Source organism: Takifugu rubripes, chromosome 5 (genome assembly GCF_901000725.2).
Source record: "Takifugu rubripes chromosome 5, fTakRub1.2, whole genome shotgun sequence".
Lineage (NCBI taxonomy): Eukaryota > Metazoa > Chordata > Actinopteri > Tetraodontiformes > Tetraodontidae > Takifugu > Takifugu rubripes.
Window position 1 is genome coordinate 12,580,847 of NC_042289.1, and position 27,979 is coordinate 12,608,825.

A 27,979-nucleotide genomic window follows, 5' to 3' on the forward strand; every position below is an offset into this window, starting at 1 on the left:
TTAAAGTCACCTATTGTGATTTACAACCCAAACGGCCTTTTATCTGCTTTGACCTCGCAAAAATAATCTCTGAAATGTTTAAAGGGACCAACGCACAAAACCGCGTTAATCGGCTCATATATTCGCCACAAAACAGGCAAAAGAGTGCTTGTCTGCCATCCATCTTGGGTCACAATGAACATTTTTATCACTTCCAGTTCTCCTCAACAGTTGATACATTCCCTTTCCGGTTGAAAAAGTTACTTGGACAAATGTTACGGCCGCTTGGAAAAGTGTTCCGTCACTTGGAATTTTGTCTCGGCGTTTGTAAAAATGTTTGTTTGTAAAAATGTTTTCTAAAATGTAAATTTGTCTCCAGCTTCGTAAAAGTGTTTCGCACCTCTCGGCCACCGTAACTGTGATTCAAAATGTTGCTATAAAATTCAGAACCAGTAGAATGAGACATGATTGTAGGGTGTTGTGGTACTCGATATGTGGTAAATGTGAGCGCACGCACACACACGTCAAAACAAGCGCTGCAGCGACGTGTTGTAACGTTCAAATGCAGCCCATTTTTTGCCTGGAGCCACTCAAATTATTAATATCTTAATTAACAACTGCATTAGGAAAGCGTAACTGAAGTCATTGTTTCTGTGTTTTCCTTTTTTTTTCCCGGGTCGCTAGAAGGAGGCTAAGTCGTGTGGCTCCGTTTGATTGACTGTAAAGCCAAAAAAAACTAATTTCCCCGCAGCTCTGCACCAGGAACATTTGCCTAGAAAAGGTCGCACGTCGGATGAAGAGTTTTCCCGGGTAAAAAAAAAAAAAGACGCCTGGGACATTTTATGTGAAGAGACGAGTGCACATTAAGGGACAAGTTCTAGGGGACATTTTAATCACAGAAGTTGTTGGAACTCTTCGGGTTGAAGGTTCAAAAAAAAAAAAAAAAGGAACTCGAAAGGAAATTAAGTATTTGCTCAGCAGCAACGGGAAATACCAGCAGGTGCATTTTCATATCCCAGCTAATCTACGGACTGATGGGATCACCATGGAAACCGGCCTCAGACTCTACACGCACGCCCAGATATTAAAGTTTTAGAGAAGAGACTTGCAGGAAAAAGTCATAGAACAGAATTAATTTGCTGTCCTCACAGACAGACAGGCAGGCAGGCAGGCAGACAGACAGACAGACAGTCCTGCTTCCTCATTAAGCAATTTGATCTTTGGTGACTTTAAATCTTAACAGTGTCGGAACCGCTGAGACTTAAAGGGGATGTTTTTCCAGTCAGTCACCTTGAGGTCGCCCAGCTGGGCCAGGAACCACCACCAGTAAAGGTTCGGTGAGGACAAAAGGTGGACGAGCAACAACCTGGACCCACAAAAGGCTTCAGGAACTGGCCCGGGCAGCAGGGAGCCAAGATCAGGACATTATTTCTATCCACCCAAACGCCGTGGATCGCGTCCCACAATGTCGCTCTACGCGATTTTAACCGATCCTCCCCTTTTGGTAGCGTTAGCAACGGATTAGGATTAAGGGGAGAATTTAAAACCTCATCATTGTTCATCATTGTCTCGGCTGGTGAATCATGAAACAAAATACGATCCAGCACATTTACTCCGAAGAGGCCCCCGTGTGCGACTTTCGGGCTGCCGTCATTAACGGCGGCTAAAGTCGCTTCTGAGACGGGAAGGACAAAAGGAGAGAGGAGAGGGGACAGGAAGGACTGGCTGCCTTTCAAGGCTCCGACACGCTTGGCGCTGTCTCAAACGTGTGGCGCGATTACTCCAAATCAGCAGACAAACAAGGACATGAAAGGAAACAACAAAAAGTCCCAGCATGGAGAACAGACACGCACCGCATTCGTCTTTTCATCACACACACACACAGACGCACACACACACAGTCTGTAAAAACCCTCTGCTGTTAAATAATCAGGCCCATTTGTTCTCCTGACTCGGCCGGGACGGAATGACCTCACACCACAAGTCCAAACGCCCTCCGTCTCCCCAATGAGGCTGCCTCCACTCGTTAGCCAGCCGACAGTTTCGGGGGAAAAAGAAAAAAAACAACAGGAAAACAACAAGCGCGCCCGCCATTGACTTTTTAATTAAGTCTCATAAAGGACCCATCAGTGGAAGCGCGCGGCGGCGGCGAGCCAATCCCGTCCCGTTTCAGCGTTCTTTGAGGCTTGTTCTTATTTCACGCTATTAGGGACGGTCAGGGACTTCGGCGCATAGCATCGCGGCAGCTGGGGCTGTAATTTCTCATTATCACGCCGCAATCCAATTCCAACATTTGGCGTGACCTTTTCTTCTTTTAAGGCCGCCCGACATGACAGGAAAGGTTTATTTCGGCGGCGCCTTTAAGTCGCGCGGCCAGGCTAAATTGCTTGATGTGTAAGGCAGCGAGAGGCTTAAAGGTTGCCATAATCAATATTTTTCATAATAACAATGGATTACATGATTGCCCGTGCGGAGGGGCTCGGTCGTGGCGGCGACATCACGGAACATTATTGCGCCCGCTGTTTACGTGCTCGGTGACTTTTACGGCCTGCTCCAGATTGCAATTTCACTGTTTTTGTTAAGAAGGGAAAAAAAAGGCGACCACAGAAGTCGGGAGCCATTTTTCTCTGCCCCCTTTTTCTCAACTCTGACCTTTCGCAGGGCCACCGCTGCCTCCGTCTCTCCCTGTTCACCCACGTCGAGGAAGCGTCAGGTCTAATTGGTCGGACACGAGCCCTGGATTGCCACATCGATGATAAACGTTGCTACGGAAACGGGGCCGAAGCGTAGCTGCCGTGAAGGGAGGACAGGAACGGCGGGGAGATCAATGAAACTGCGTCTCCGGCGGACTGTTGCAGGACTCCGCCGCAACAGAGCCGGGACGGTTCGATACTGCATTAAGCTTGGAACACATGGAGACACATGAACGACCTGGAACGGCAGAGAGGAAGCAGAACCAGACCAGGGTTCTGAAAAGCAAAAGGTTCTGGGAGGGAACAAACGTGCTGAAACAAGTTTCCATTTCCAGGAAAATGTTGGCAAAGTTAGCAGGAAAAGCTCACGACCATCCGACGACATGCTAAGCTGCTACGTCGCTGGAAAGTCTTCATGGTGCTAGCGCGGTTAGCATTGTTTGCTAATACAAGGGGGTATCAACACAGCGTAGGCTAACCCCGTCTCGTCTTCGTCTTATCTTCGGGGTCACGGGGAGGGTCCACAATGGGCGAAGGCAGGTCTACCCCTGGAGGAGTCGCCAATTCATCGCAGGGCCCTATATGAGCATTTGTGTACTCGGTGCCTTGCTCAAAGGTACCTCGGCAGGGCTCTGAAGGTGTTCTGGCACCTTTCTCCATGTTTTGTCTGCACTGGGGCTCGAGAACCCTCCGCTTCTCAGCCCAGTTCCCAATAGGCTGAGCTACCGCCGCCCTATAAACTGGCCTGTTTCCGAGTATTTCCGCGTTTCTCGCCGACAAACCTTCAGGGCCGTTCGGGAATCAGGACCACCCGACGCCCTCCAGAGCTTTAATGCGACGCTGGTTGTGCGTTTTGAGATCGGAAGTGTCAAACTTTCCCTTGCTTTCAGCCGCCGCCGGCCGTGTCCCTCTGGAGGGGCTTGAGAAGATGCTTGTCTGGTAAACTAGATCTCGTTTGGACACAAATCCTTCGATTCCAGTCCGCTCCCACTCGCAGCTATCTGGCCTGTTTTTCCAGCCTTTCGCCTCTTTATTTTAAACAACGTGCTGGAGCCGATAAGTCGTATCTTTTACGGGAAAGAAACTCACCAAATGTGTGCCAGGAAAAAAAAGAAGAAGCGGGAAGCAAAAAAAAACCCCAATCGGGATAAACACAAGTGACCTGAATCGACTACACAAGGCTGCCAAGACCACCGAACGGGCTTTGAATCCCTCCTCTGATTCCCTCTTTAGAGGAGTCATCCAGGAGATGTTGGAGGACGTTCACTCGGGTCGTGGGTCAGAGCCGCCTCGCCGGTGCTGGAGGAGCGGGAAGGCCGACCTCCTTATCTCCCCGTCCAAGACAAGGCCCCCCAAAAACTTTCTGGGTGAGGAGAAAAAGGAAATCCAGGCTGAAAACTGGGTTTGAGCGTTCCATGAGGCAACTAATTGAGTTCAAGCGGGCATCGAATTCTCGGAACCACACGACCCAAATAACCTGATACTGATCCTCACGACAGCGCTGTGTTTCTGTCCGAGCACTTTGATCCGCCACAGCTCCGCTGACCTCTTGACCCCTGTGGTTCATTAACAGACTTCTTTGGTGCAGTATGTAAATGGGATTTACGGCCCTTTGATGAGCTCGAGCTGATGAATTCTCTAAATATTTAAAGCACAAACAGGAAGTCGGGCTTGTCTCGTGTGATGCTTCCGCGTGAACGCAGTAATCAAAGGCTTTGACCCGGATGGTGATATATGCATGTTACATATAGAAAGCAGCGTTCAAGAAACGCTATTATTGGTAAAGTAATAGGCGGCGGCGTTCGGAGGCTCCGGCTGTTTGCTTAATTGCAAATTTACGAGCAGCACCGGCTCTCATTTACATATGTAAATTCTAAGCAGGCCAACAGAGCTGTTCTTGGCACCGGTTCTGTTTGCAGGCAGGAGGAAAAGGAAAAGGGGTGGGGGGGCGGGGGGGCTGCGAAGGGATCGAGATAAACAAACAGATGGAAACTAAAATAGAAAAACAGAGGGATCGCTCAGAAGTGATAAGCGGAGACTGAGGCGGCGGCGTTGTCGGTGCGTTCGCACGAGCGAACGCTGACTAAAGGGCACGTGGCTCTTTTCCGCGAGAGCGCCCCCCGCAGGCTGTCGTGGGAGTCGCAGCCGGCCGCCTTCTTTTGCCGAAGCACTCAGACTTGCACAGGTGTTGCCGTGCACGTGGCTGGGATCGATTCCCCATCAGCGGGTGGGTTTCCTGCAGGACACGGAGCACCTAAACGCACCACAAAGGAAGGCAGCGGTTCGACTGGATGACGCCAGCCACCGATTTTCCTTTTTAACGATTCCAAAAATGCTATTAAACCTTTCAGAGAAGAGACACGGCGGGCCGCTCGACCCAGACCTTTACGTTCCACCGCGTCGCTGAACCGACCGTCCGTCCTCTCGTCTCACCACTCTGGAGCAGCAATCTCTGTGCCTGATGATAGCAATCAGCGGCAGAGATGATAAAAAAGAAATAAATAAAACCGACCGGGCCTATTCCCACTTCATGAATATACAATAACTCCACCAATCACCCAGTTCCTGGTTAAGGGCAAAACTCTAGCGTGCAGAAATTTTTACGCAATTTACCATCACTTTCAGGGTGAGTGAATTTTAATTGATGGAGAAATTAGCATTAGCATAGAGTGTACTCACAGCATCGGAGGAGACGCGATGAACCCTGCATATTTTACCTGCAGGGAAGATCTTAAACAATCTCGATGTGGAGCTGTGATGATAAATTAAGCTGATTACAGGCGCAGACGGAATGGAGCCCGTCTGTGGGCGGTCTCACACACACAAACGGGCGTAAAAGGCAGAAAAACATGAGTCAAATTCCCATTTTCTCCTGTCTCCAGGCTTTTCCGGTCTCTCACACGAGCCTGATGGAGGGAGCCGATGAAGAAAGAATGGCAGCAAACCTCGGTTCCCCGCTCATCATCTCCGCCTGAGGCTATTTTAGCCGCTAATAACTGCAATCTGGGCCTGAACTGTCCGCCGCTGGTTGCTATGATGGTTACAAACTGGGATTTCTCTGCTTTTATTGTGGCTTTTATTTGCTCCATTTGGTAACTGCCCCCCTCCCATCCTTCCCAGGAACATGTGCACGGACACGCTCCCTCTCTGAATCAATGATCTAATATGTCCGGAGAAAGATGACAGATGACGGGAGGAGGAGTCCAGGGTGACAGAGCGTCCTGGAGGGGCTGCCAATCACCTCCGGTCGCCACAAGACCCGAAACAAATGAAGGCAATAACCAGCAATCGGATCAGGCCGCCGCAAATGTGCCAAATTCGCCGCATTTGTCTCTTCCTCGGCGCTCGAACGCACGTGAGCGCGGCGGGTTTCGCCCACATAAATCTCCCGTTTATCCCTCCGAAGTGTCCACATTACATGTCACATCCGAGAGGCTCCGGCAAACTTCCAGGAGTCGGCCTATTTTTGCCCCGTGTCATTTTCTCCGCCTGCTCTTGTTGATACCTGCCGGAGAAATAAGACGCTCCGGAGCATCCGTAATAGCCCCGCGGGCTCACAGAGGTGTGTTATCACACACGGAAATACATATAAGCGCCTCATTTAATTTGGGATGTGGGAGCCTGTCACATATTTATGACTGCAGTTAACATTAGCCGAGGAAACGCTGATGCCCGAGTGTGCAGGAGGGCAACACAAAGAGCGGCTTTATGTCCTGTTTTCTGCCCCGCACATTTTATTCCATTTTATCCTTTGCACGTTTTAATTTTCCTTATGTAGCCGCACGATCTGCTTTATTTAGCAATTCATACTACAGCGGGGTTTTTTTTAAATGCGTTCATGAATTATTCAGCCGTCTGGGACGGCAGAATTAAACCCAACACCTCTGGAAAGCGGAAGTGAAGGGGCCAGATTTACCACGGACCTGAACGTGGTCACTGGCGGCTGGATCAGTAGGATTTTAATTACGCTGAGTAATGAATTTATGCAGAATTCCCGCGTAGCTGCAAGTTGTTTTCCCAACAACGAGGCCGGACCAAATGTGGGATGAATTGGGAGGGGTGATTTTGCCGAGCAGCTGATTGTAATAGCAGAGCGGAGGGGCAGACGCTAATGCTCCGGATTGACGATCAATCACGCTAACAATCGCACTGATAGATGTGATGGGGAAGGCAACCGCAGGGGCGTCCAGCCGGGGTCGAAAAGGCCGCCGGGCCTCAGAGGCGCCCACACGGCAGCCAGGACCTAAAGGGAGAAGCTCCTGCCTCACTTTCACAAGCATTTACATCGTTAAGCACAACATAACTGTTGTTGCAGTACTGCCGCCCACCACTGGGGGAGCTGTTTTAGCTCTACGTCTGCTGGTGAATATTTTAACGTGTGTAATTAATGATCAGTTACACGATAATAAGACAATAATGGCAACATTCTGGAGCGGAAGCAGTTTGTTTGGTCTATAAGGGATAAAGGAAGGAAGGAAAGAAGGAAGTGGTGGCTAGCTGCTAAAACTGTCGTGTGCTTTTCTGTTATTAAACCTGTTGAGGCTCCTGTCGGCAAATAAGCCGTCTGGCCCGACAGAACCCGACTGCATGTTTATTACGGCTAATCACGGGGATGGAAGGACACTGGGGTCCACGGAGAGCTGAGATTAAACCCAGCAGGAGCTCGTGTGCACACCTAAACAAAACAGGGACAGAATGATTCCTCCCGTTTCCGCCTCCCTTTGTACGCCGCCGCTCGCCTCGAACATCAGCGGCGGCGCCGGCGGCACCATGTCGAGACTTCAAATGCAGCGGTTACGCGCGGATCTCCGGCTGATCTTGGATTTATTCCCAGTTCATTTGTGGAGGCGAGTTTGCGTAACATATAGTCACATAGAGGACCCCCCCTCCCACCACCTTTCCGGGAAACGTGGATCCCTCTTATAAATTAGGCCGCTCTTCCCTGAAACTCCGGGGCTGATATTTGGCGCCAGAGCAGGGTCGTAAACAAAGGAAACCTTCAGCCGAGTCCAAAGGAAAATGTCAAGTGGGCCTCGGGTTCGGCATTAATGAGCTACAGTAGATTCCAGCCGCAATTACGGCGCCGCAGCCGTTCCACGTCCCTCCGCGAGCGGCGGCGCGAGGCTGTAAATGTCACCTGTTCTGATTCATATTTACACCGGCGGCCGCGGCTTCTCCGAGCGATCAATCTTCTGTCCTGGCGGCCGCCGAAGCCGCCGTTTCTGTCCCGTTTCACCCTCCGCCTGCAATTTACCGGCGCATTAAATGCGACTTGATTGTGACTGACGGCTGCAGGCGCGCGGTCCAGTCAGGACGCGCCGCGCTAGGCTAACGCGCTGGCGGCCTAATTGGCTACACGCGGCCTAATCAGACGTGCTGGATTGTCTTGCTTAACATTTTATCCCCCAACTTTGTATCAATTTTCAACTAAATTAGCCGGGGGGGGGGGTCATGGAATTGTCTCGTGGTCATTCTCAGGCGGCGCTGCGGTCTCGTGGTCACTGTGGTCTCGTGGTCACTCTCAGACGGTCTCGTGGTCATTCTCAGGCGGTGCTGCGGTCTCGTGGTCACTGTGGTCTCGTGGTCACTCTCAGACGGTCTCGTGGTCATTCTCAGGCGGCGCTGCGGTCTCGTGGTCACTGTGGTCTCGTGGTCACTCTCAGGCGGTCTCGTGGTCACTGTGGTCTCGTGGTCACTCTCAGACGGTCTCGTGGTCACTCTCAGGCGGTCTCGTGGTCACTTTGGTCTCGTGGTCACTCTCAGACGGTCTCGTGGTCACTCTCAGACGGTGCTGTGGTCTTGTGGTCACTCTCAGGCGGTCTCGTGTTCACTCTCAGGCGGTCTCGTGGTCACTCTCAGACGGTCTCGTGGTCATTCTCAGGCGGTGCTGCGGTCTCGTGGTCACTGTGGTCTCGTGGTCACTCTCAGACGGTCTCGTGGTCATTCTCAGGCGGCGCTGCGGTCTCGTGGTCACTGTGGTCTCGTGGTCACTCTCAGGCGGTCTCGTGGTCACTGTGGTCTCGTGGTCACTCTCAGACGGTCTCGTGGTCACTCTCAGGCGGTCTCGTGGTCACTTTGGTCTCGTGGTCACTCTCAGACGGTCTCGTGGTCACTCTCAGACGGTGCTGTGGTCTTGTGGTCACTCTCAGGCGGTCTCGTGTTCACTCTCAGGCGGTCTCGTGGTCACTCTCAGACGGTCTCGTGGTCATTCTCAGGCGGCGCTGCGGTCTCGTGGTCACTGTGGTCTCGTGGTCACTCTCAGACGGTCTCGTGGTCATTCTCAGGCGGCGCTGCGGTCTCGTGGTCACTGTGGTCTCGTGGTCACTCTCAGGCGGTCTCGTGGTCACTGTGGTCTCGTGGTCACTCTCAGACGGTCTCGTGGTCACTCTCAGGCGGTCTCGTGGTCACTTTGGTCTCGTGGTCACTCTCAGACGGTCTCGTGGTCACTCTCAGACGGTGCTGTGGTCTCGTGGTCACTCTCAGGCGGTCTCGTGTTCACTCTCAGGCGGTCTCGTGGTCACTCTCAGACGGTCTCGTGGTCATTCTCAGGCGGCGCTGCGGTCTCGTGGTCACTGTGGTCTCGTGGTCACTCTCAGACGGTCTCGTGGTCATTCTCAGGCGGCGCTGCGGTCTCGTGGTCACTGTGGTCTCGTGGTCACTCTCAGGCGGTCTCGTGGTCACTGTGGTCTCGTGGTCACTCTCAGACGGTCTCGTGGTCACTCTCAGGCGGTCTCGTGGTCACTTTGGTCTCGTGGTCACTCTCAGACGGTCTCGTGGTCACTCTCAGACGGTGCTGTGGTCTCGTGGTCACTCTCAGGCGGTCTCGTGGTCACTCTCAGACGGTCTCGTGGTCACTCTCAGGCGGTCTCGTGGTCACTCTCAGGTGGTCTCGTGGTCACTCTCAGACGGTCTCATGGTCACTCTCAGGCGGTCTCGTGGTCACTCTCAGGCGGTCTCGTGGTCACTTTGGTCTCGTGGTCACTCTCAGACGGTCTTGTGGTCACTCTCAGACGGTCTCATGGTCACTCTCAGGCGGTCTCGTGGTCACTCTCAGGCGGTCTCGTGGTCACTTTGGTCTCGTGGTCACTCTCAGACGGTCTCGTGGTCACTCTCAGGCGGTCTCGTGGTCACTCTCAGGCGGTCTCGTGGTCACTTTGGTCTCGTGGTCACTCTCAGATGGTCTCGTGGTCACTCTCAGACGGTCTCGTGGTCACTCTCAGGCCTCCAACCGGCCCGGCGGAGCGTTTAGTGGACGGAAACTGTCCACGTCTCACACGGTTTCAACCGGCATGAAACACTTTTCCTGAATTCTGTCCTCTGACGGCTTCCGTCCAGCTGCTCCGACTTCATTTCAGCCGTGATTGATCTGGGATTGAGTAGCAGGAGTGCAGATTGGAAACGGCGGCGGCGGTGGCGAAAATCATTTATCAAATTCGCCTCATCCCACCAAAAACACATACACGTGCGGAGGAGGTGGGGGGGGGGGGGTGCTGGGGGCTGTCTGAGCCATGAGGATGAGGAGAAGGGAACGTTGATGAGGCCGTGGGCAGATGCTGGTTGAGCCGCCAGCTGGTGGGGGGGGGGCACCTGTCTCCGCCTCTCCGCCGGCTCCCTCGTCTCCACCGAAGGAGGCGACAGATGGAGTCCGAAGGTTCCGGCTCCAGTCGCAAAGATGCTGCCTCAGTCTGTTCAGAGCGCTCTTCCTCCCTGGCTGTGGGGGGAAGGGGGGGGGGGGACAGGAAGGCCGCCCCCCCCCCCCCCCCAACGCCATGAGGGTCAATCGCTTACAGAGCGGGGGTCGCCCCCCTCGCCTGTTCCTACAACAAACTCTCTGCTGCCTCCACATGGACGCCTGCAACAGCTGCGGGATGAAGCGCGCCACCAGCTGGACCCCCCCCCTCAAGGTCGCACTGACAGCTTTGAAGTCTTCAGACCCAGTCCCAGTGTGGGAGGGGCCACATTTGGGACACGTTTTACATGTTGATGTGGAGCCGCGTCGCCTCGGACGGAGGAGCCGTTAGTGCCACGTGATGCACATCTGCGGATGTGATGGGGGCTAACGCTAAAGCTAACGCTAGCGCTAGCTAACCGATCACTGATCTTGGCGCTCAGGTCAATTTAAGCTTTGTGACCTCAATTAAGGTGAATTTATCGCTAAACTAAAGTCCTCTTGGCTGATTTCACTCGGCGGTCATCACAGATGCGACGACCTTGGGTCTCCATCCAAAGGTCACCCAGATCCCAAAAATTCCGAATTCTTCACCGGCGGTATTGTGGGAAGCCTTTATTTAAAATTCCCTTTAAAGCTGCGCCTCATTGTAAAAACGCCGGCTGGTTTCTCGGCGCCGCACAAAGGCGGCCGGTCTTCAGTTTAGCGTTATCTGCACCGACAAAGCTTCTCAATTATCACCAAACATGAAATGAATCTAAAGAGACCAATTTTCACCAAATAATCAAGCCATTATCATTCATGACTCAGACGCAGTGGAAATTACCGAGTCCCTGCTTGTTCGCCGCTGTGGGGAGGAGAAAAGAACAAACACGAGGAGACAAAAGGATGATAATGGAGCCAGAACCGGTTTGTGGCTCCGGCGGGACCGCGTGACCCGTAGGGTTCGGTGAGATCCGGGCGCCGCGCCGCACCTGATTCTGACTGAGTGCAAATGAAATCGGGTTTTATCGTTCTGAAAGGCAGCGAATGAGAAGAAATGGGCAACAATCTATTTTCAGGCAATATCTGCCGAAGGAAATCGCATCAGGAGAGCGTCCGGGCCGGATGTCGGCTCTGACTGAGCGCGCTCGCAGCCTTATACCTTATCACAGCCGCACAAAAAATAGTGCCCATTTATCTGCTGGCAGGGAGGCACAAAAGACAGAGAAGGTGGGAAAAGCGTAGCGACGTGTTCCGGAGAAGGCAAAAGTTCCGTTAGCTTAGCATAAGCTAAGGGCGTGTTTATTGTCAGCCTTGGCGCTAAGCTAATTCATGTTTGCAGAATTTGAGACAGCGAGTTTGAACGTTGATGCTAAACGCGTCCAGAGGGACGATTTGTGGCGAGGGAGGATTTGAGCTGTGCATATTCTGGGATGGCTGGAGGTTCCCCGTCATCCCGCTGCTGTTGGGCGGCTTCTTCGGCCAGTTGTGGCGACTGTTGACTCCTGACTCGGCATCACAAACATACTAAATAAACAATTAGCAGAGCTCCGCGGCGCGCTCTGCGCCCCGGGATGACATCACGCCTGCCAGAGCCGGCGCCACCGATCTCATCGCATCGCCGACAGGCACTTTTGCAGCTGGTTGACGGACCGAGCCAGCAAAAGTTTGAATCCGGAAATGAATCCAAATAAGGGGGGGAAAAAACTCCACATATCATAAATACAGGCAACACAAAGGACGACCGTGGTGCGTTTGGCGGTGGCGAGTTGCTGGTGTCGTCGCCTGACACGGTTCCTGGGGTGCGGCTGCTGTTTGGCTAGCGCGTGCTGCGCGCTGCTAGCATCGGCGCGGCTCTAATCAGCTGTTGGCAGGCGGAGGAGGGGGCGGTCCCCCCCCCACCCCCCCACAGCAGCACCCCGGGTCGAAAGAGGGTTTGAAGTCTAATGATGCCAGCTGCCAGCTCCGCCAGGCTGCGCGCGTTAACGAGCTGGCACCAGCGCTGGACTGGGCTGCAGCGGAGGCACCTGGAAATGTAGCACACTTTCCAGAGGGGCGGGGCCCCGCCGGGGCTTCCAGGGGCCTGCTGGAGACCCAGGACGGCACCGACAGGCCCGCGTCTCTTTGAAGAGTGCCCCAATTTCCATATTTCATTACGCACTGCTGACTGACAAGGCCCAGCCAGATGTTCTATTTTCAGCTATTTAAATTCTGACCTGCTTTCAGAACACGGATGAAAAAAAAAAACAACAACAACAACAACAACATCATCAAAACACAGATGCCAAACATGATGGTAACTGGGCTCCGACATGGCTGCTGGAGGAACCCGAGGCGTTAAACACCTTTGAATTAAGCCTCGCTCCTCGCGTGACGGCGAGCCTTCGATCTGGATTCGCCGTCTCGCTCAAGGACGCCGGAACAAGATGCGGCGGCGGCGGCGGCGGTTTCGGGGAGCGAAGCGGAGACCTTGTGTTTATGAGACACCTCAAACATGCTGAATGGACTCGCAGGTGACGGATGCGCGCTCCTGAACGCCACATAAACCAGACACAACTTGTGTCCCTGAGATATCGGCGTGATTAATACCTGCGGCGTTCCCGTTGGCGTGGCCGTTAAACCGCCGCCTCCTCGCTCAATCCCTCATGCAAAAACGCATCGACAACCCTGACCTTTGGGCGCACAGGCCGCAAATGGCACTTTGTCATCCGGGCCCACGGAGCTGAAGGATCAAGGTGGGTTTCTCTCCCCCGCTGTCGGGAAGGAGATGAAGCGGCGGCGGAGCTCAGCGGGAACAAGAGGAAGGCGGCGGCGGCGGCGGCGGCGGCGGCGGCGGCGAGGCGGACAACAAATGGCTGGAAATGAGAGCGGCTGGCTCGGCGAGAATCACAGGGAGAGGTTACAACTCATTAGTCCACACGGCTCACAGCGGGGGGGCTTTGTGGGGGAGTTTAGAGAGAGGGGTGGTGGCGGTGGTGGTGGGGGGGTCCAGAAAGCACCTGTCACCTGACCTTTGCCAGACCGTTCTCCTCCCGTTAGCTCCTCTCATTATTTTTCCGGCGTTACCTCTGCAGCGCGCCGGGGAACGGCTGGGTCCGACCCACGGGTCAAAGGTCGGGAGGCGGAGCAGGTCACATTAGCCTCACTCTCCCACCCGGGAGATTTCGCCGCCACGGCACCATTTGAGCCCTGCAGCCGTCCGTCAAACGCCGACCCGAGCGCTGACCTGAGCTTGGGAGGACTGACGTCCAGAAGCGCCGCTGGCCGAGCTCAAACCGGGTCGTGATCTGGACCCAGAATCGGAATTAGATCCGAGACGACCGGACACGATTTGCCCCAAAAATCCGCATGTGTGTGTCGCCGCCTGTTCCACCACGAAGGCCTCCTTGATATTTCCTGCTGATCCTTGTCGCATTTCTCCGAGCGTCGCGTGGAACCGAACAACCTGTTGACATTTTCCTGCTCGCCTGGATGCGAGCGATGGCATTCCGCCCGGAGAATCCCCTCCATGCCTCCATGATCCCGTCTCCAGGAGCCGCCGGTGCTCCTCAGAACCAAGATCAGCCGCTCGGAGGTGACCTGGCCTTCCTCTCCCTGGGGATGTGAAACATGTGGTGCGCGCCCGCGGCCACCAGGGGGCGCTCATCACGCAGACGTCACTGAATCTGGTGTGTGTGAATCTGGAGCCGAGCCAACGAGGCAAAAGCAACAAATGTGGATAAAGGAAGCCTGCAGACGGTCCGGACGGGGACAGAAGGTCTAATTAGAAAGAAAACAAGCTCTTTTCTCTGTCTGGAGGAGAAAAGACTTTATTAACAACCAGGTAATGTGTAACGTTTTACAGGTGGGATGCAATGAGAAGGAAACTTAAATAAGAATGCTTGTGCGGGTTTCGCCTCTGCATCTCCCAGTAATCCCAATTCCAGCTGGGCGGGTCCGGCCAGCTTCGTGCCCCCAGTCCAGCAGCAGCGATCTAGAAGTCGGGTCCTTCCTTCTTCAGCTTGCTGTAGTCCATGTTGACGGTGAAGAACTGAGACACACACGTTTCACATGAGTCGGTTGGTGTCAACACTCCCTCGTCACATTCATTCCTCTCGTCTTATTTTGAAGCCTCGTTACCAACACCGACGGCTTTATGGGATTGGTTAAAACAAGCCAGGGTTAACCAGATTGTATAATCTAATTAATCCGACTGGATGAACGAGCCAGTGCTGGAAGAGCGATGCCAGCTTCTAAAGTCTGGCAGAACTTTCCAGCTCAGAAACGTCAGACACACATTGACTGTCAAACCTTGTACTGATCAGTTGGGGACATCTTGTTCCAGGGCTCCGGGTTGTTCTTGCGATCCCAGCTGTGGACGACAACGGATGAGTGAAACCTTCCCGGACAAAACCCCGACTCCATGATGTCAATCACGCCGCCATGGCGTTAAACTGAAGTCTAAACTTCATCTGCACTTGCACCCGCCACGTTTGTGAAACAAGAGCAATGACGGTCAACAACAATTTCCTGCATCATAACTCAAATCCTCACCAGACATCTGGGTTTCTCAAGCCCAGGCGCGCAAGGTACATCAAGGACATGGTCGTGCCTCCTCCGATGAAGAATAATAGAGGGATAAGCTGCAAGTGGCAGGAACAGAATTAAAAAATGTTCAGGGTTGTGAAAAGGTCACAATGCACCTTCTTATGGCAGAACTTGCGTGTAGGCTTTTTTGCAACTGATCTCAACCCTCGAAATCGAATTTATTCATGACGTGTTTACGCTCATTAATTGCAATCGTGGCACAGCTATCCTTTTGCTCCATAATATGCACTTTCCTGAAATCCTTTATTAGTTTGCAGGCGTGATATCCAATGCTAAGGCTAACCAACCTGCTAACAGATGCTATTTTCAGCACGACGGACACTTCTCGTGACCAACTTCCCTAAATTGTGACCTGTTTTGACCTAGCATCAGTTGGACTTTGCCTCTTTAACAAGGAATTCTAGTGGGAAATACATTTTTGCCAGCGAATGCCGTTAAAATTTGAGTGCATTTTATTTTTTCACTAGGAGTGGGTGAGGTCAACGATCCAGAATGCTAACGTAATGCTAGCAGCGCTACTTTAGCCTCAAATTTTCAGTTTGAATTTACACCGGGAACGTTTCGCATATATATTTCTATATAAACTACTTGGAATAAACTTACAGCAGGATGGCTTTTTAACTGTTTGCGGATAACAGCAAGCATTTTCGAAGCTCGTTTATCGCGATTCGTACAAAAATAAAGGGATTATGGTCAGTCTTGCCAAGACGGCGCTCTTCTTAATCTGCCAGATCCTGTCGGAAGTCAGGCCGAGAGCACTGTTTTAGCATGCTTCAATATTGCCTGAACAGTTCTTAAAATACTTCAAAATAACAACAGTAATATATATATAAATTATAATTTGAGTATATTTAAAGCGATTATGGTAATATATGTTATAAAAGTGGAAGATTGTCTGTTTTGTCAGTATCATTTGGGGGTTTTTTTAAACTTTGCTTTTGTCAACATTTTATTCGGGCAATGATGATGACGTTCGAATGCCATCAATTGTTGCTACTTTCACAAGTGACGATGATTATTAAATCTAAAGTTTTTATTCGCGCAAACTTAACACTGAAATAATTAGATTCGTTCCAGATAGTTAAAATATCAATATTTATTGTCCGCGGTGTAATGGGAATTTCTCTCGCAGATGTAAATGAGGAACTTCCGCGCTGGCTGTTAATGAGATGACATGTGGGCCAGCGCGTCAGCAGGGGGCGCTGTTTTACATGATATTTTAGGAACCGGTTAAAAGAGCCGAATCCTTCAGTAAAGGGAAGATATGATGGTAGATTTGTGTTGCAGCTCCAAATGTCAACCTTTGTTGATAATTACGGAGCTATTTCCAAGTTCTGAACCAAACCACTGATTTTTTTTTGTTAAAAAAGGCAGACAAATATTACAATGGTATATCTCAAATTCCCTTTTTATGAATGGTTATTTTCAACAATTAAGTAAATTACCGTTAAAACAAATAGAGTAAAAGTAAACAAAACATGACAGGCTACATGTACACCTTGATAATTTATAAATGACAATGGCACTTGACCAATGCTCGCCAAAAATATTAGAGTATCAAGAAACTGTTTCATTTAACAGTTCAAGAGTAAAAGCTGGTTGGTCAGCTGGTTTCAGAACAACAATAATTCACCTAAATACGGTTGGGTTTTTTTCACCTGCATCCTAAAGTCACTCACTTCTCCAGCACACGATGATGATTAGTATCTTAGGGTCAAATAAAGATGCTAAATGTCCATAAAAGTGCATTTAGGCCACGTAAAATGTCTCTGGGCGTATCAACAGCCAGGGTAGCTGACGACCAGAACCGTCTTTCAGACACAGGAAGTATGAACTGTATTTAAACAAATCAGAGGCACGTTTGTCTGGTGCAGGACGTGGCCAGAAAATAAGACTCTGGCTATTGTAGCGTTTCCTTGATGTGCAATGTTTCTCTCTCGCCACCTCCCAGAGGCTGCTGCTTTCAATGTGTCGTCTTCTTGGGGGGTTTGCCAAATTTAGCATCGAATCCAAGACCTGAAGTGAAAGAACCAAAGAGTGAAAGTACTGAGTCAAACAGGGACATCTGACAATTAGCTGGACTTCAAAAAAGTGTGAGTTGACTCACCGAGGAAGACCAGGATGGTGCCGGTCCACTGCAGGGTGCTCATGGAGTTGCCAAACAGAAGAACTGAGCCGAGGATGGTGAAGAACTTCCTTGTGGTTGTGACGATGGAGCAGGTCAGAGGTCCAAAGTTGACCACAGTCAGGAAAATGAAGGTCTGGACATGTAAAACAAGGTCAGTTGGAGGCGCAGGATCTCAGCAGGGTTCCGTGCGTCCTCGGTCCAGCCACCCACCTGTCCTAAAGCACTGGTCACCGCGAACAGCAGGATGTTGTAGATGACGCTCGGGTAACGTTCAGTGAAGCTCAGGAACTCCCAGACTTCACCTGTCCACAGGACGGCTGACAGCAGAACAGATGAAAGCATGAAGAAATACAAAAGGAAAAGATCATCACGATCAAAAAAAAGGTGTTTTTTTTTTAATGTGCGTCTCCTTCTTGCCACAGCAGCAGATTTGAGCGTGCTCATAGGGCCACCTAGTGGCAAAACACCGTAACAACACTTTAGTTGTCAGCCTGTCAGAGCTGGAATAGAAGAATATTTTTCTATCTTAAGGAAAGCTCAGAATCAAAGAGCCCGTTTCCTATGAAGCAGGCGGGTGCGCCCTTGAGCACGGATGTGCAGTCCACAGATGAAAACAGAGGGTGTCTTCAGCTGGAATGGAAATGAACTTTACTTCTTGGAAATATACAGTATCGCTTCCTGCGTCAAATAAGGGCAATGAATGCAGGAGGTGAATGTGCAGGAGAGACGGGCATGGCAGGAGGCACTGCCAATTAGCCTGTTCAAAAGATGCTAACAGCCTCCCTGTCGTCATAGGGATTTTGACCTTTTGATCTTTATCTTACAGCCCATTAGCGCCTCCCCATAGAAAGGCCCACATTATATTGGACGAGCTTTATGTGTCTTACTTCTCAGCGTATTCCAACAACTCCCTCCCAGAGCTGAGAGCTTTGAGGTGCAGGAATGCTTATCTGTAAAGATAACAATGAGCACTTCGTCCTGACTGAATTAATGAGTTTGGCTCCTGAGAAACTAGCGTTCACCTTTTCAGAAAGAGCCTCTAAAACGAGCTGTTGTTTGGGATTGGTTTTTTTTGGGACTACCAAGATTATCTGCTGCATCGCGGCAGCTATTCGTCCTCGGGAAAGAAGTGTGATAACACGAATTAAAGCAGAAAATAATGAAGTGTAAGAATGCAGCGCAGTACATTAGCAGGGATGCTATAAATCAGAAGTCCTTAATACAGCCGCCACATAATAACCATCCTAATATAAGATCTGTTTGTGCATCAGCTAATGCCGTTTTAATATGGATGGATTAAGTGTGTATTTTTAACCAACACACTAATTACATGCTTACAAAGCAAATAATAAGGAAATATCCAGGCACATACTGGATGTTATGGCCTCTGGAATCAGCACCGATCCAGAAGACCAATTTCCTTTAATTCTGGTGTTTTACTGTTGAGGTTTCATCGCGTGTTTATCGCTGGATGCAGTTTTATTATTATGATGACGCAGTAATATTCTATTTGTTTAGATTTGGTGAATCAACACTGAATCAGTGTTGAATGTACTTCGATCTTTTCAATACTAAACCACACAAAGGAGATTTTACTGATCCTTTCCTCCTCTAAACCAGCCGCCAGTATGGCAGCAGAACCCCAAACACATCTGGCTCACCTAGACCCAGCACCAGGGTGGACCACAGGTTGATGTTCAGCATCATGTGATTTGCAGTGGTCTGAAAGCGAGCTCTCATGTGGTCCTGGGACACGCCCGTCAAGCCGTCCAGCGTCAGCGAGACCAGCTGCGAAACGAGGCCCGGAAATGAAAAGTCGGATTAAATTAAACTTTATTAGAACTGGAGGAGGAAGCCGTCTTGACTCACCAGCAGAATCTCCCCGAAGCCAAAAACATGATCATCCGCAACAGCTGAGCTCTTGTTGGGTTTGTAGAGGAACAGCGCGACCCCGCCCACGATCAGCAGCACGCACAGGTACTTGGCCAGCGGGTATCTCTTCTTCAGCAGCGTCACGCCGAGGATCATCACTGAAACGCCACACGGACGCCGGTTAGCTCACGTGTCAGAGGTACTTTGAAACTGGACCCTGGCAGAGATTACACGTGCGCCTGTGAGCGTCGTAAAAAGATAAAGGCAGCTAATTCATGTGTTCGAACGGAGCAGCTACCCCAGCCGTGGCGGTGCAACACACACACACACACACACACACACACACACACACACACACACACACACACACACCAAATGTTGACTTAACATGACCTTCAATGCGATTCACCGGTCTAGGATGTGCTCGTCACACGTCCGCACACGTGGCCCCCACATTTTCGTGACGGATGAACAAACCCCAGCATGAAAGCGACGCTGACGCAGATTAAAATAGGACTAACACGGATCACAGCTGAGGTGAGAGGGACAAGTGATGTAGCAGAAAGACGAGGGCGTTTAACATTTACACCAGCGGGACAAAACGCGGCACCTCTCCGCTTGTTACCCGCACTTCCAGTTTGGATTTCAGATTCGAGTTACAGGGTGAACATTATAAGTGTTAACATCACATTAAGGAGAAAACAAGAAATGGAACCTCATTATATTTACCTGGGATGGGCTTGCAGGACTTTCCCAACACCTGACCCAACAGAGACAGTTGTTAGGGTAGAATGACATCAGGCCTCCTGTGTCCCGGCTAAAAGACTCACCTGTGTGGGATAGTTAACGTACTGAAGGGCTGAGTTACTGGACACCATGGCTCCCAGATATGAGAGGGAGCAGACAGCGTAGAGCCAGCTCTTTGTCTGGTCTGGTTTGGAGCCCTCAAAAAACTGAATCACTGTAAGGACAGATGGCATTAGAGGTGTCCATCACTTTTCATGACAATTCTGTCCTAATAGTGAGCTTTATTGGGCAGATACTCACAGATTTTTGCAAACACGACACTGATGATGCACTGGATGCAAACCAACGTCCTGGCAAACCTGAATGTCTCCTTCTTGTCTCCATGACCATAATCACCCCGAGTGCTGCAAAGAGAATATGATTTAACAAGCTCTGACGTGACCTTTTCACACGCAAGAGGCCATCGGTCATTAAATTACAGTGCGGGGAGGGTGGAGGTGCTGACGACTGGCAAGAAAGAAAAAGAAACACTTCATCCAAGTTGTGTTGCTGCCATCGAAAATATCAGATAATCAGACTCAGTAATGTTACAATTCTTAATGATTCCAGCTGCACTCGAGTGACCACTTATAGTTTCGAAAGCAGTGCTTTCAAAGGTTGACTCAGTAAACCGGGTGGATTTCGAGTCTTGAAAGAGGATACGAGACAGGAACATACCGCTGGAGTCACGACAGGATCAGGCGACTTGACTCACAAATGCAAGTGACAGAACTGGCCAGAATCCGCCATCAGACATCGTTCAGCATTTCTCTCGCACCTCCACTACTTTTATACGGGACACCGCTGTGTGCATCTGCAACTCGCTTCCACATGCACGTGAACTACGGCTAATTTAGGGAAAGGGAAGGGGGGGCTTACATTGTTTCTTGTAAAATTCCGTAGTAAAAGTAGCAAACGAAGACTCCGAGGAAGCAAACCAGGAAGCGTATCCGCGAATTGTCCCACAGCGAGCCGGCTCGCCCGGCTCCTTTCTCCGCAGCCATGCTGTCGCTGACCAGTCCGGGTATGGCAACTGACACCGCTCCGCTTCCCACGCCTCTCACGGCGACGTCCCGCTCCACTATCGCGTCTGTGACGAGCCCGGAAATGGTGCTCGGGTTAAGGCCGAAGGTTAGATGATGGACGCTGCAGATGCCGCAAACTTGACGTGTCCACCGAAACTGATAATCAAATTAGCCGCTCTGTTGTCGAGCCGTGCAGCCAGATATCAGGAAATATGACTGGGATTAATCATTTTGGTGCAACTGCCACCTCCAGACGGTCTGTCTGTCCGTAAAAACAGCGGGCATTGTCGGTGTATTACAGAAAAAGCGATGTTTTCATTGGGATAATGACAGCCTGTATTTAATTACAGAACGCTGTGACGTCAGAAACACTATGTTAATTAAAGGACCTCAATGGTGTCGGCAGCTGCGCCTCAACTTTTATCATTATTTCAAAAACTCCCTCCGTGTAAACAAAAACAGAAATATATATTCAGTGTAAATAAGACGATATGTGCGAGAACAGATTTTAGATTAACGTAGATTCTGTCAATTTCTCTTTTTCCCCGCTTAGTTACCGTATAAGGCAATCATAAGGACAGCTGTTCAAGAGTTTGAGGTCCTCCCTTGGAATCATCACGTTTATTTTGGCTCGGCCAAGGATGTGGATTACAGCGATTGGTCAAAGTGAGGGAGACTCGAGACACTTTTGACCAATCAGAAAGTAGATTCGAACAAAATGGGCGGGGCTTGGTTTTAAACCCCTTTGCCTCCGTCAATAACCGGGACAAAAGAAGAGAAAAGTGACACGAATTACAAATATCACAAGTATGTCAACGCCCAGAAAAAGACTTTTTATTTCCTACATAAGGGCGGTCTAACAGTTAACATGTTTTAACTATCACAAGTTTGAAAAGAGCATATTCTCGGGTCTAAGATACATTTACACCTCTGCCAATGAGGTCTTCTTTTTTTTTTTTAATAACATCAGGGTCTACTTTAGATGTTTTAATTATTTATGCTAGAACATAACTGCAAAAAAACAGCTTGTTAGCAGGAGCAAATCAACATTTTTTTCTATTCACAAGAAACTAGCTGCGTAATTTTGGTTAGAAGGATGCCTGCGGAAGGCAAGTAAAGCTAATCAACATCACCTAGATCAACAGAGGATAAACTAAAGTACAGTTTCAAGGCTTCAGTGAACAAAAAAAACGTACTGCCAGCTGAACACCTCTCCAAAGATACAAAAATATATATCTTCCTAGAAATTAAACTGTAGAAAAGTAGACCTCCGTAAACTATCGGCCAAAAATGCAAAAGTGTTTCTCTGCGGCCAACATATTTCAATTTCCTTGATTTTCAAGAATAAATTCAACTTTGGTTGGCAGTTCACTAAAATGGAAGGCTTTGACTAATCCCTAGTCAACAAAAAGTAGCAAGCGAATAATGCTTTTGACTCTGAAAAGGAAATCATCCCTTCAACTCAACTGCAGAGCCGTGAACTAAAGAAGAGTCGAACTTCCCAGTGATTTATAACACTTCCTGAAATGTAGCTGACGTGACAGCTCACAAGTGTTGATCAGGTGACCATCGTCCCAATCGTGGCAGTGTTCTCTAAGCTGTAGATCTCTGCTGAACTCCTTAGTCTTTGTCCATCCCAGTAATACCAGCGCGCTACAGCTGGGATGACGCCCATCCTCGAGTCTCTGTTAGCATCAGGCTCATGCAGCACCGCTTGTCTCAACCCTGGAGAACATCTACTGCATGCCCAGGTGCCTCGTGGGGGAGGCCTGACCTGGGCAGCCGGTGACCGGAGAGACTGACAGGCCACGGAAGAGGAGGTCCATGGAGGGCAGCAGGGGCTTCAGGAGGCTGACGGGGCAGAAAGCAGAGCCTCCGTGTGGGGTAAAGTTGACTTTATTGGGATCGGGGCAGGATGGTTGAAGGAGAGGCTCATCCTGACAGCAGGAGCTGTTGGGAAAGAGGCAGAAGAAGGAACAACTCTGCAGTTCAACCCTGTACATCGTATGTACCCTCAATCGCCAGTAGGTGGTGATATGACTGCACACAGCTTCTTAGAAGGAAGCCATCGTTTATATAATTCATATTTCCTAAATGTTCATCAGAAACCTTTCAGCCAAGGGGCCGTGAGGACAAAGAAGTACAACTTACGGCGCTTCCTCACACGCGCGCACTCGCTCGCAGCCTTCTGGAGGCTGGCGCAGGAAGGAGCAGGTTTTGTTGGGACGAGGAGAGGAGGAGCAGGGCTGGAACAGCGATGGCTCCGTTGGAAACGACGGGAGCGACGAGGTCGGACCCTGCGCCTCGTGCTCGGCTGGCTCTCCCGTGGGACGGGGAGACTGCGCCGGGGTGAAACAGGATGGGTTGATCGCACAAGGAGAACTTGGGGGCGACAGAAGCAACGGGTCGAGGGGGCAGGGGGACTGAGACGGAGACAGGAGGAAAGAATCCAGGGGGCCCGGCGAGGGCTCGCTCTGAGAGCCGCTGCTGCATCTCTGCACGGGGACGGGGGCCCGGTGGCCGTCTGGGATGTCCAGAATCTGGAAAAGCAAAACAAACCGGTGATTCAGGGGTTTCAACTAAAGTTGCAGAAGGTCGCGGGGGGACGTCTAACCTCATGCTGATCGCCCGACTTCTCGGAAACAAACACCTCCTCCAGCTCCAGGTTCAGTCCTTCGACGCTCCGTCGCAAACGGGGGGCCAGTCTGTTCAGGGGCACCGTCTGGGGGGGGGGGAGATCTGGTGACTGCGAGTAACCATCAGTTAACCAGCCCGAGGTGATTTCAGCTGTGTGATGTGGTGCGTTCAAAGAAAATGTCCCTCAAACAAAGGGTCCATCTGAAAATTCTACAATCTTCTGCCCCTCCCCCCTTCCCCGGTGAACCTGGGCCATTCACCTCTGACCTCTGGCTTCATTCAGATATTCTGGCTCTGACAACCACCATTAGAGATTTCCTGGATTCCAGATGTTGATGCTGCGTGAAAATTGCCAGCTCAGCAGTTTGAACATCACCATCACCTAAACCCTCCCCAGATATTCCCGTGGTGGGCAACTGCTTTGGCAAGTTAGCTAAAAATACATCTACATTTGCTCTACGTAGCGTAATCGTATTTAGATACTGTATAGGAGCACCCAGCTCAGTCTGCAGGAGGATTTAGCTCTTGGCCGACGCCTTGGTTTCAGATTCTCATCCTACGACGTCACGCCAGCCTCTAAAAAAAGCTCCCTGTTGTTTATTTGCCTGTCATGGCGGCGCTCATCCAGAGACGCAGCTACCTGAGTGACGCCCGCGGCGTGCCGCGCTGCCAGGGGCGGTTGGGAGAGCTCGTACCCTGCTGTGGGCGGGGCATGGCGGGAGCGCTTCTGCAGCTGGTGCCTGAGTTTGGCCACCTGAGGGCAGAGCAGAGGGACGTTTCAGGTCTATGGGCAGGAGCTTCGGGTCACTTCCTGTTGAGGAAGATGGATGCACAGAAGACTCACCTCCCTCAGGTGTTCTGCACTGCCCCATGATGCCGAGCGCTTGTGGCCCCCGCTGCTTCTGCGTCCTCGAGTCTCCTCAGCCCACGAACTCGGAGTCTTAAGAGAACAAGAAGTAAATAAAAACAGTGTTTTTGCTGTTTACTGACCCGCTGCTGATTCCCCTCAGTTTCAATATTGGATGTGACCTTGACAATTGTTTAGTCATGAAAACGAGTGCAGTGTTTCTTCAGTTTCCCCCCTCGAATTGGAAGGAAATGGCATTCTTGCAGCATTCTTTTGTAGCATCGTCAAAGAAATCGTCCGATTTCCTCCAGCTTTTTCTCTTAAATCAGATATTTTGATCAAATTCTGAAGACTCGTCATTTGGCCGCCAATATTTAATATTTTCGCGGTGACCCGTGACACAGGGTTCTCGAACGGTCGACCGTCCTTCGCAGATCCCGACGCCTGTCGCGTCTTCTGTTGAGGTCGATCACTCCAGACGTGCAGCTGCCTGCACACCTGCTCCACAACAGCTGTACAGAAGCAGGAACCCACGGCGGGCGGCGAAAAACAGCCCCACTTCACCGCGCAGAAGAAAACATCCAAACCACATCAGTGCGCAGACTATAAATACAGCGCGAGTGTCGACGTTTCGACACCTCGGTGCTCCTCCAACAGTCACCCTGTTGTTCACGGAGTCACGCAGTGTGAAGGAAAAAAACAAGCCCCACAAACAGGCTCTCGCCGCTGCGTACCGCTTTCTTCACATTGACTTTCGATCTTCTCCCAGAGGCCGCCTGGGCGACCGTTAGCGGCTGCTGCGCGGCAGGATGGAGGTTCATGGTGGGACCTGGGCCGACTGACCCTCGGGATCAGGTGGAGCCTTCCGCGGGCCGGAAATCAGCTGCTCCGAACGCTCGCCAAGAATCCAATCTGCTGGCTGCTGTTCGCGTCCTTCATAAGGCGGCTAGCGTTACCTCTCGGCGCCAGCATCGCGGCCCCCGTCCGGCTTTCCCGTGCCCCAAATATCGGCCGGTTCTTTAAGTTTCAAATGCTGGATTCCAAAAGGTCACCGATGCCGGCGGCGGCCGCGGGAAATGGCCGACTCGCTCTGCCGTTCTGGAGCCGTGCGTGGCCCCCAGCCTGGCTAAATAAGTCAGAACGCGGCGGTCAGGCGTGCAGCGACGTCGGTGTAGAGTTACAGCTGCCAACCTTGTGGGACGCCGACCTATAAAAAGCCTGGAAGGTTGAACAACATTCGGTAGGGAATAGCCGGCGTTCCCAGCACGGCCGCGTTAATAAACGCTTCGTTTCTGTTTAAGCGGCCACAGAAACAAAAGTCTGGTTAAACCGTGAGTGCCATCTGGCGACCGGCTGCAGTCAGAAATAAGCCCCGCCTCTAAACGCAGCGTCTACCGGGGAAATAAGCGCAGTCCTCTCCGTCGGACCTCTGGAGGAGCGAAGGAAGTGCAGTTTTCTGCATAAGAAGGGGGAAAGCGTGCAGAGGAGCGATGGCAGCAGGAGGCAGTTGTGGCTGAGGGGGGCGCTGGGGGATGGGGTGGCTGTAGAATGAGGTCAGGAGGGGTCTCCTCCTCACAATGGAGGCAAAGGGGGTTCGGTTGAGTCTAAACTGTGTCAGGAGCCGAAGATGAAGCTCGCTGATGTTCATCCAGGCTTTGTGCACTAGTTAGGAGCAGATACAGTCGATGGTGGTGGTGGCGGTGGTGGGGGGGGGAGTCGAACAAAAACGAGTATTTCCAGTTGGCTGGGTTCTACCCGCAGCGGGGAACTGAGACCACCAGACACCTGGGGAGCCGGTATCTGATATGCACAAGGTTTTAACATAAAAGGGAGAATATTTCTGCAACGTGAAGCAACAGGTTCTGTTAGAGGAGCGGGGGGGCGGGGGGGTCAGCATCACTCACCTGCGTGGCTTTGTCTCTGACGCAGGTCGCGGTCGTGCTCTCGCCGTCTCTGGGCCACTGTCCCTGCAGGTAGGGTCCGACGACGGTGTCCAGGGAGAGGGTCCGGCGGATGGTGGGCTTGGGCGGGCGCGCCGCCGTCCTGTCCGCTGTTTGTTGAGAGGAAGAACACAGGGTGACGGGGGTGAGCGCGCCGGGGCTGCCCAGCATGCGTCCGCCGACTCTTCGCCAAAATGTCTGACGCAAACCCGCGTGACCACGTTTGGCTCGTAACCCTCCCCGTTAGACGGTTCACAACTCTCTTTATGAGGCTAAACAACTATTTTACACCAGTGCTGCTCCACAAAATTGCTCCCAGGCTTCCTCCTCACCACCATGCATGTGTGTGCGCGCGTGCGCGTGTGCGTGTGCACGTCTTGGCAGCTCTTTGTAATCTCTGGCAGGTGTGGACTGTGCCTTTGACCTGGAGCAAATCCATCCAGCTACACAACGCTGGCAACAGTCCCCACAGCCTCCCGCACACACACACACACACACATAGAAAAAAGCACATTGTCACCAGCTTCAGGCGAGAAAGGATGTATAAATAAACATGGCTGCATGCAGATGTGACTCTCATGGAATCGGTTAACAGCACGTAGAACCGAGGGAGGGAGCCGCCGCTCCGTTAGCAACAAGCACGCCGCAGAAATCCCGCAGGTCAGAGTGCACGAGGGTGACCCAGAGTCCAAATAACATTATGAGAACAGTGTTATGTTTCAGGGTGTGCGGCCCTCGGTGCTGGCTTCATTTTCTCAGAGCAGGCTGGATTTGGGCCTCTCGCACCACAAATCCAGTAAAAAGTTGCAGCTTGTCAAATGGTTTTTTTTTCCGTTTGAATGACAACAACCGGTGTAAAATCATGGTTTCTGTTCTGTTTTTATGAGTTCCTGCAACCCGACTAAAGAGCTCAAGGTTAAATCTGCCCTCATTACTTATTTGGTGAACCAAAATGTGTAATGTCTCATCTAAGATCTCCAAATATGACCTGACCATGAGGTTTGGCGGCGGACCTCCCGACTCCCTCAAAAGATTAATGAATCTGAAATACTTTGGAGACCTGACAGGGAAGAACCAGGACTAAATTTAGAACAGAAACATTTTACACCATGGGAAAAAAGTTTCAGCAACTTTTCCGCTCCAGTCCACATGTTTGCCTGCACGTCCCTCATCATCCACCCTCCTCTTCCTCGGTGGGCACCTACCCGTGTTGAGCTCTCTGCAGAGGAGAGCTGAGCCCCTCTGGAGCTGGTACGGGACGGTGGCTCTGAGGGGCTGCAGGCTGGGGTTGCTGCACCCCCGGGGTGCCGCTGCGCTCCTTCCCGACATGCGCCCCGGGCTCGGCTCGGCTCGGCTCGGCTCGGCTCCGCTCGCACCGCTTCGCTCGTCCGCTTCTTTCCCTTCGCTTGGCTTCCTCCGTGCGCACATTCAGCTCATCGATCCGGCTCTGGGATCGGGCCTCCCTTCCAGCACCCAGCTTCCTTTAATGATGGTCTCCATTCGTCTTGATCGAGTCGGGGGAGCGGGGGGACTTTGGGGCTTCAGCGCAGAGTAACGGAGGAAGTGGATCCCGATCCGTCAGGCAGCGGGAGATCCCTCAACATCGCTGCTGGTTTCTTTTGACTGCAAAGTGACAACACAACTGCTCGACCCCCGTGGAACCATCTCCTGGAGTAGATGCGTCCGGGCGCGTGGTTGGTGGCTGCGGAACGCGAGTAAACGCTCATTGGCCGCCGCGTCCATCAGTCTGGGGGGGAAACCCCTCCCTAAACTTAAAGTTCCATCCACTTTCTGAGACTTTTCTTCCTCCACTATGTGGGACACGGTTCTCCCA

At 51.4% G+C, this 27,979-nt stretch overlaps 3 protein-coding genes across 4 annotated transcripts; all 3 read right to left on the minus strand.

The window, feature by feature from the left end:
* Nucleotides 1-14,109: 14,109 nt before the first annotated feature.
* Nucleotides 14,110-15,673, minus strand: ndufa4a (NDUFA4 mitochondrial complex associated a). Its single transcript, XM_003964932.3, has 4 exons — nucleotides 15,514-15,673; nucleotides 14,857-14,945; nucleotides 14,614-14,674; nucleotides 14,110-14,353 (listed from the first exon to the last, which is right to left on the minus strand). Exons 1-4 carry the CDS (start codon nucleotides 15,553-15,555, stop codon nucleotides 14,297-14,299), a joined length of 249 nt encoding a protein of 82 aa, XP_003964981.1. The 5' UTR covers nucleotides 15,556-15,673; the 3' UTR covers nucleotides 14,110-14,296.
* Nucleotides 15,674-16,244: 571 nt separating this feature from the next.
* On the minus strand, nucleotides 16,245-21,074 carry slc35b1 (solute carrier family 35 member B1). Its single transcript, XM_003964931.3, has 9 exons — nucleotides 20,576-21,074; nucleotides 19,958-20,061; nucleotides 19,741-19,871; nucleotides 19,640-19,670; nucleotides 18,908-19,068; nucleotides 18,700-18,826; nucleotides 17,249-17,355; nucleotides 17,018-17,171; nucleotides 16,245-16,926 (listed from the first exon to the last, which is right to left on the minus strand). The coding sequence occupies exons 1-9, from the start codon at nucleotides 20,698-20,700 to the stop codon at nucleotides 16,874-16,876; spliced, it is 993 nt and encodes a 330-aa protein (XP_003964980.1). The 5' UTR covers nucleotides 20,701-21,074; the 3' UTR covers nucleotides 16,245-16,873.
* A 234-nt stretch (nucleotides 21,075-21,308) lies between these two features.
* fam117aa (family with sequence similarity 117 member Aa) lies at nucleotides 21,309-27,890 on the minus strand. 2 transcript variants are annotated; one of them, XM_003964960.3, is made up of 7 exons: nucleotides 27,351-27,890; nucleotides 26,110-26,255; nucleotides 24,203-24,298; nucleotides 23,999-24,112; nucleotides 23,336-23,443; nucleotides 22,873-23,261; nucleotides 21,309-22,671 (listed from the first exon to the last, which is right to left on the minus strand). In XM_003964960.3, the coding sequence occupies exons 1-7, from the start codon at nucleotides 27,571-27,573 to the stop codon at nucleotides 22,458-22,460; spliced, it is 1,290 nt and encodes a 429-aa protein (XP_003965009.2). In that variant the 5' UTR covers nucleotides 27,574-27,890; the 3' UTR covers nucleotides 21,309-22,457. The 2 variants fall into 2 exon arrangements, with proteins under 2 accessions (XP_003965009.2, XP_011602602.1); XM_011604300.2 differs by lacking the exons at nucleotides 26,110-26,255; nucleotides 27,351-27,890 and adding an exon at nucleotides 24,940-25,930.
* Between the last annotated feature and the right edge of the window lie 89 nt (nucleotides 27,891-27,979).

What these genes read in the sequence shown, in the direction of transcription:
- ndufa4a (XM_003964932.3), bottom strand. Translation starts at nt 15,555, where the DNA reads ATGCTTGCTGTTATCCGCAAACAGTTAAAAAGCCATCCTGCT. An exon ending in TTGAGAAACCCAGATGTCTG is followed by an intron (nt 14,675 to 14,856) that starts GTGAGGATTTGA and finishes TGTCGTCCACAG; the next exon opens with CTGGGATCGCAAGAACAACC. An exon ending in CCCCAACTGATCAGTACAAG is followed by an intron (nt 14,354 to 14,613) that starts GTTTGACAGTCA and finishes TGTGTGTCTCAG; the next exon opens with TTCTTCACCGTCAACATGGA.
- slc35b1 (XM_003964931.3), bottom strand. Translation starts at nt 20,700, where the DNA reads ATGGCTGCGGAGAAAGGAGCCGGGCGAGCCGGCTCGCTGTGGGACAAT. An exon ending in CACCCTGGTGCTGGGTCTAG is followed by an intron (nt 17,356 to 18,699) that starts GTGAGCCAGATG and finishes TTCTGCTGTCAG; the next exon opens with CCGTCCTGTGGACAGGTGAA. An exon ending in TGACCAGTGCTTTAGGACAG is followed by an intron (nt 17,172 to 17,248) that starts GTGGGTGGCTGG and finishes TTACATGTCCAG; the next exon opens with ACCTTCATTTTCCTGACTGT.
- fam117aa (XM_003964960.3), bottom strand. Translation starts at nt 27,573, where the DNA reads ATGTGCGCACGGAGGAAGCCAAGCGAAGGGAAAGAAGCGGACGAGCGA. An exon ending in ACGCCGCGGGCGTCACTCAG is followed by an intron (nt 23,444 to 23,998) that starts GTAGCTGCGTCT and finishes CCCCCCCCCCAG; the next exon opens with ACGGTGCCCCTGAACAGACT. An exon ending in CGCGCGTGTGAGGAAGCGCC is followed by an intron (nt 22,672 to 22,872) that starts GTAAGTTGTACT and finishes CTTTCCCAACAG; the next exon opens with CTCCTGCTGTCAGGATGAGC.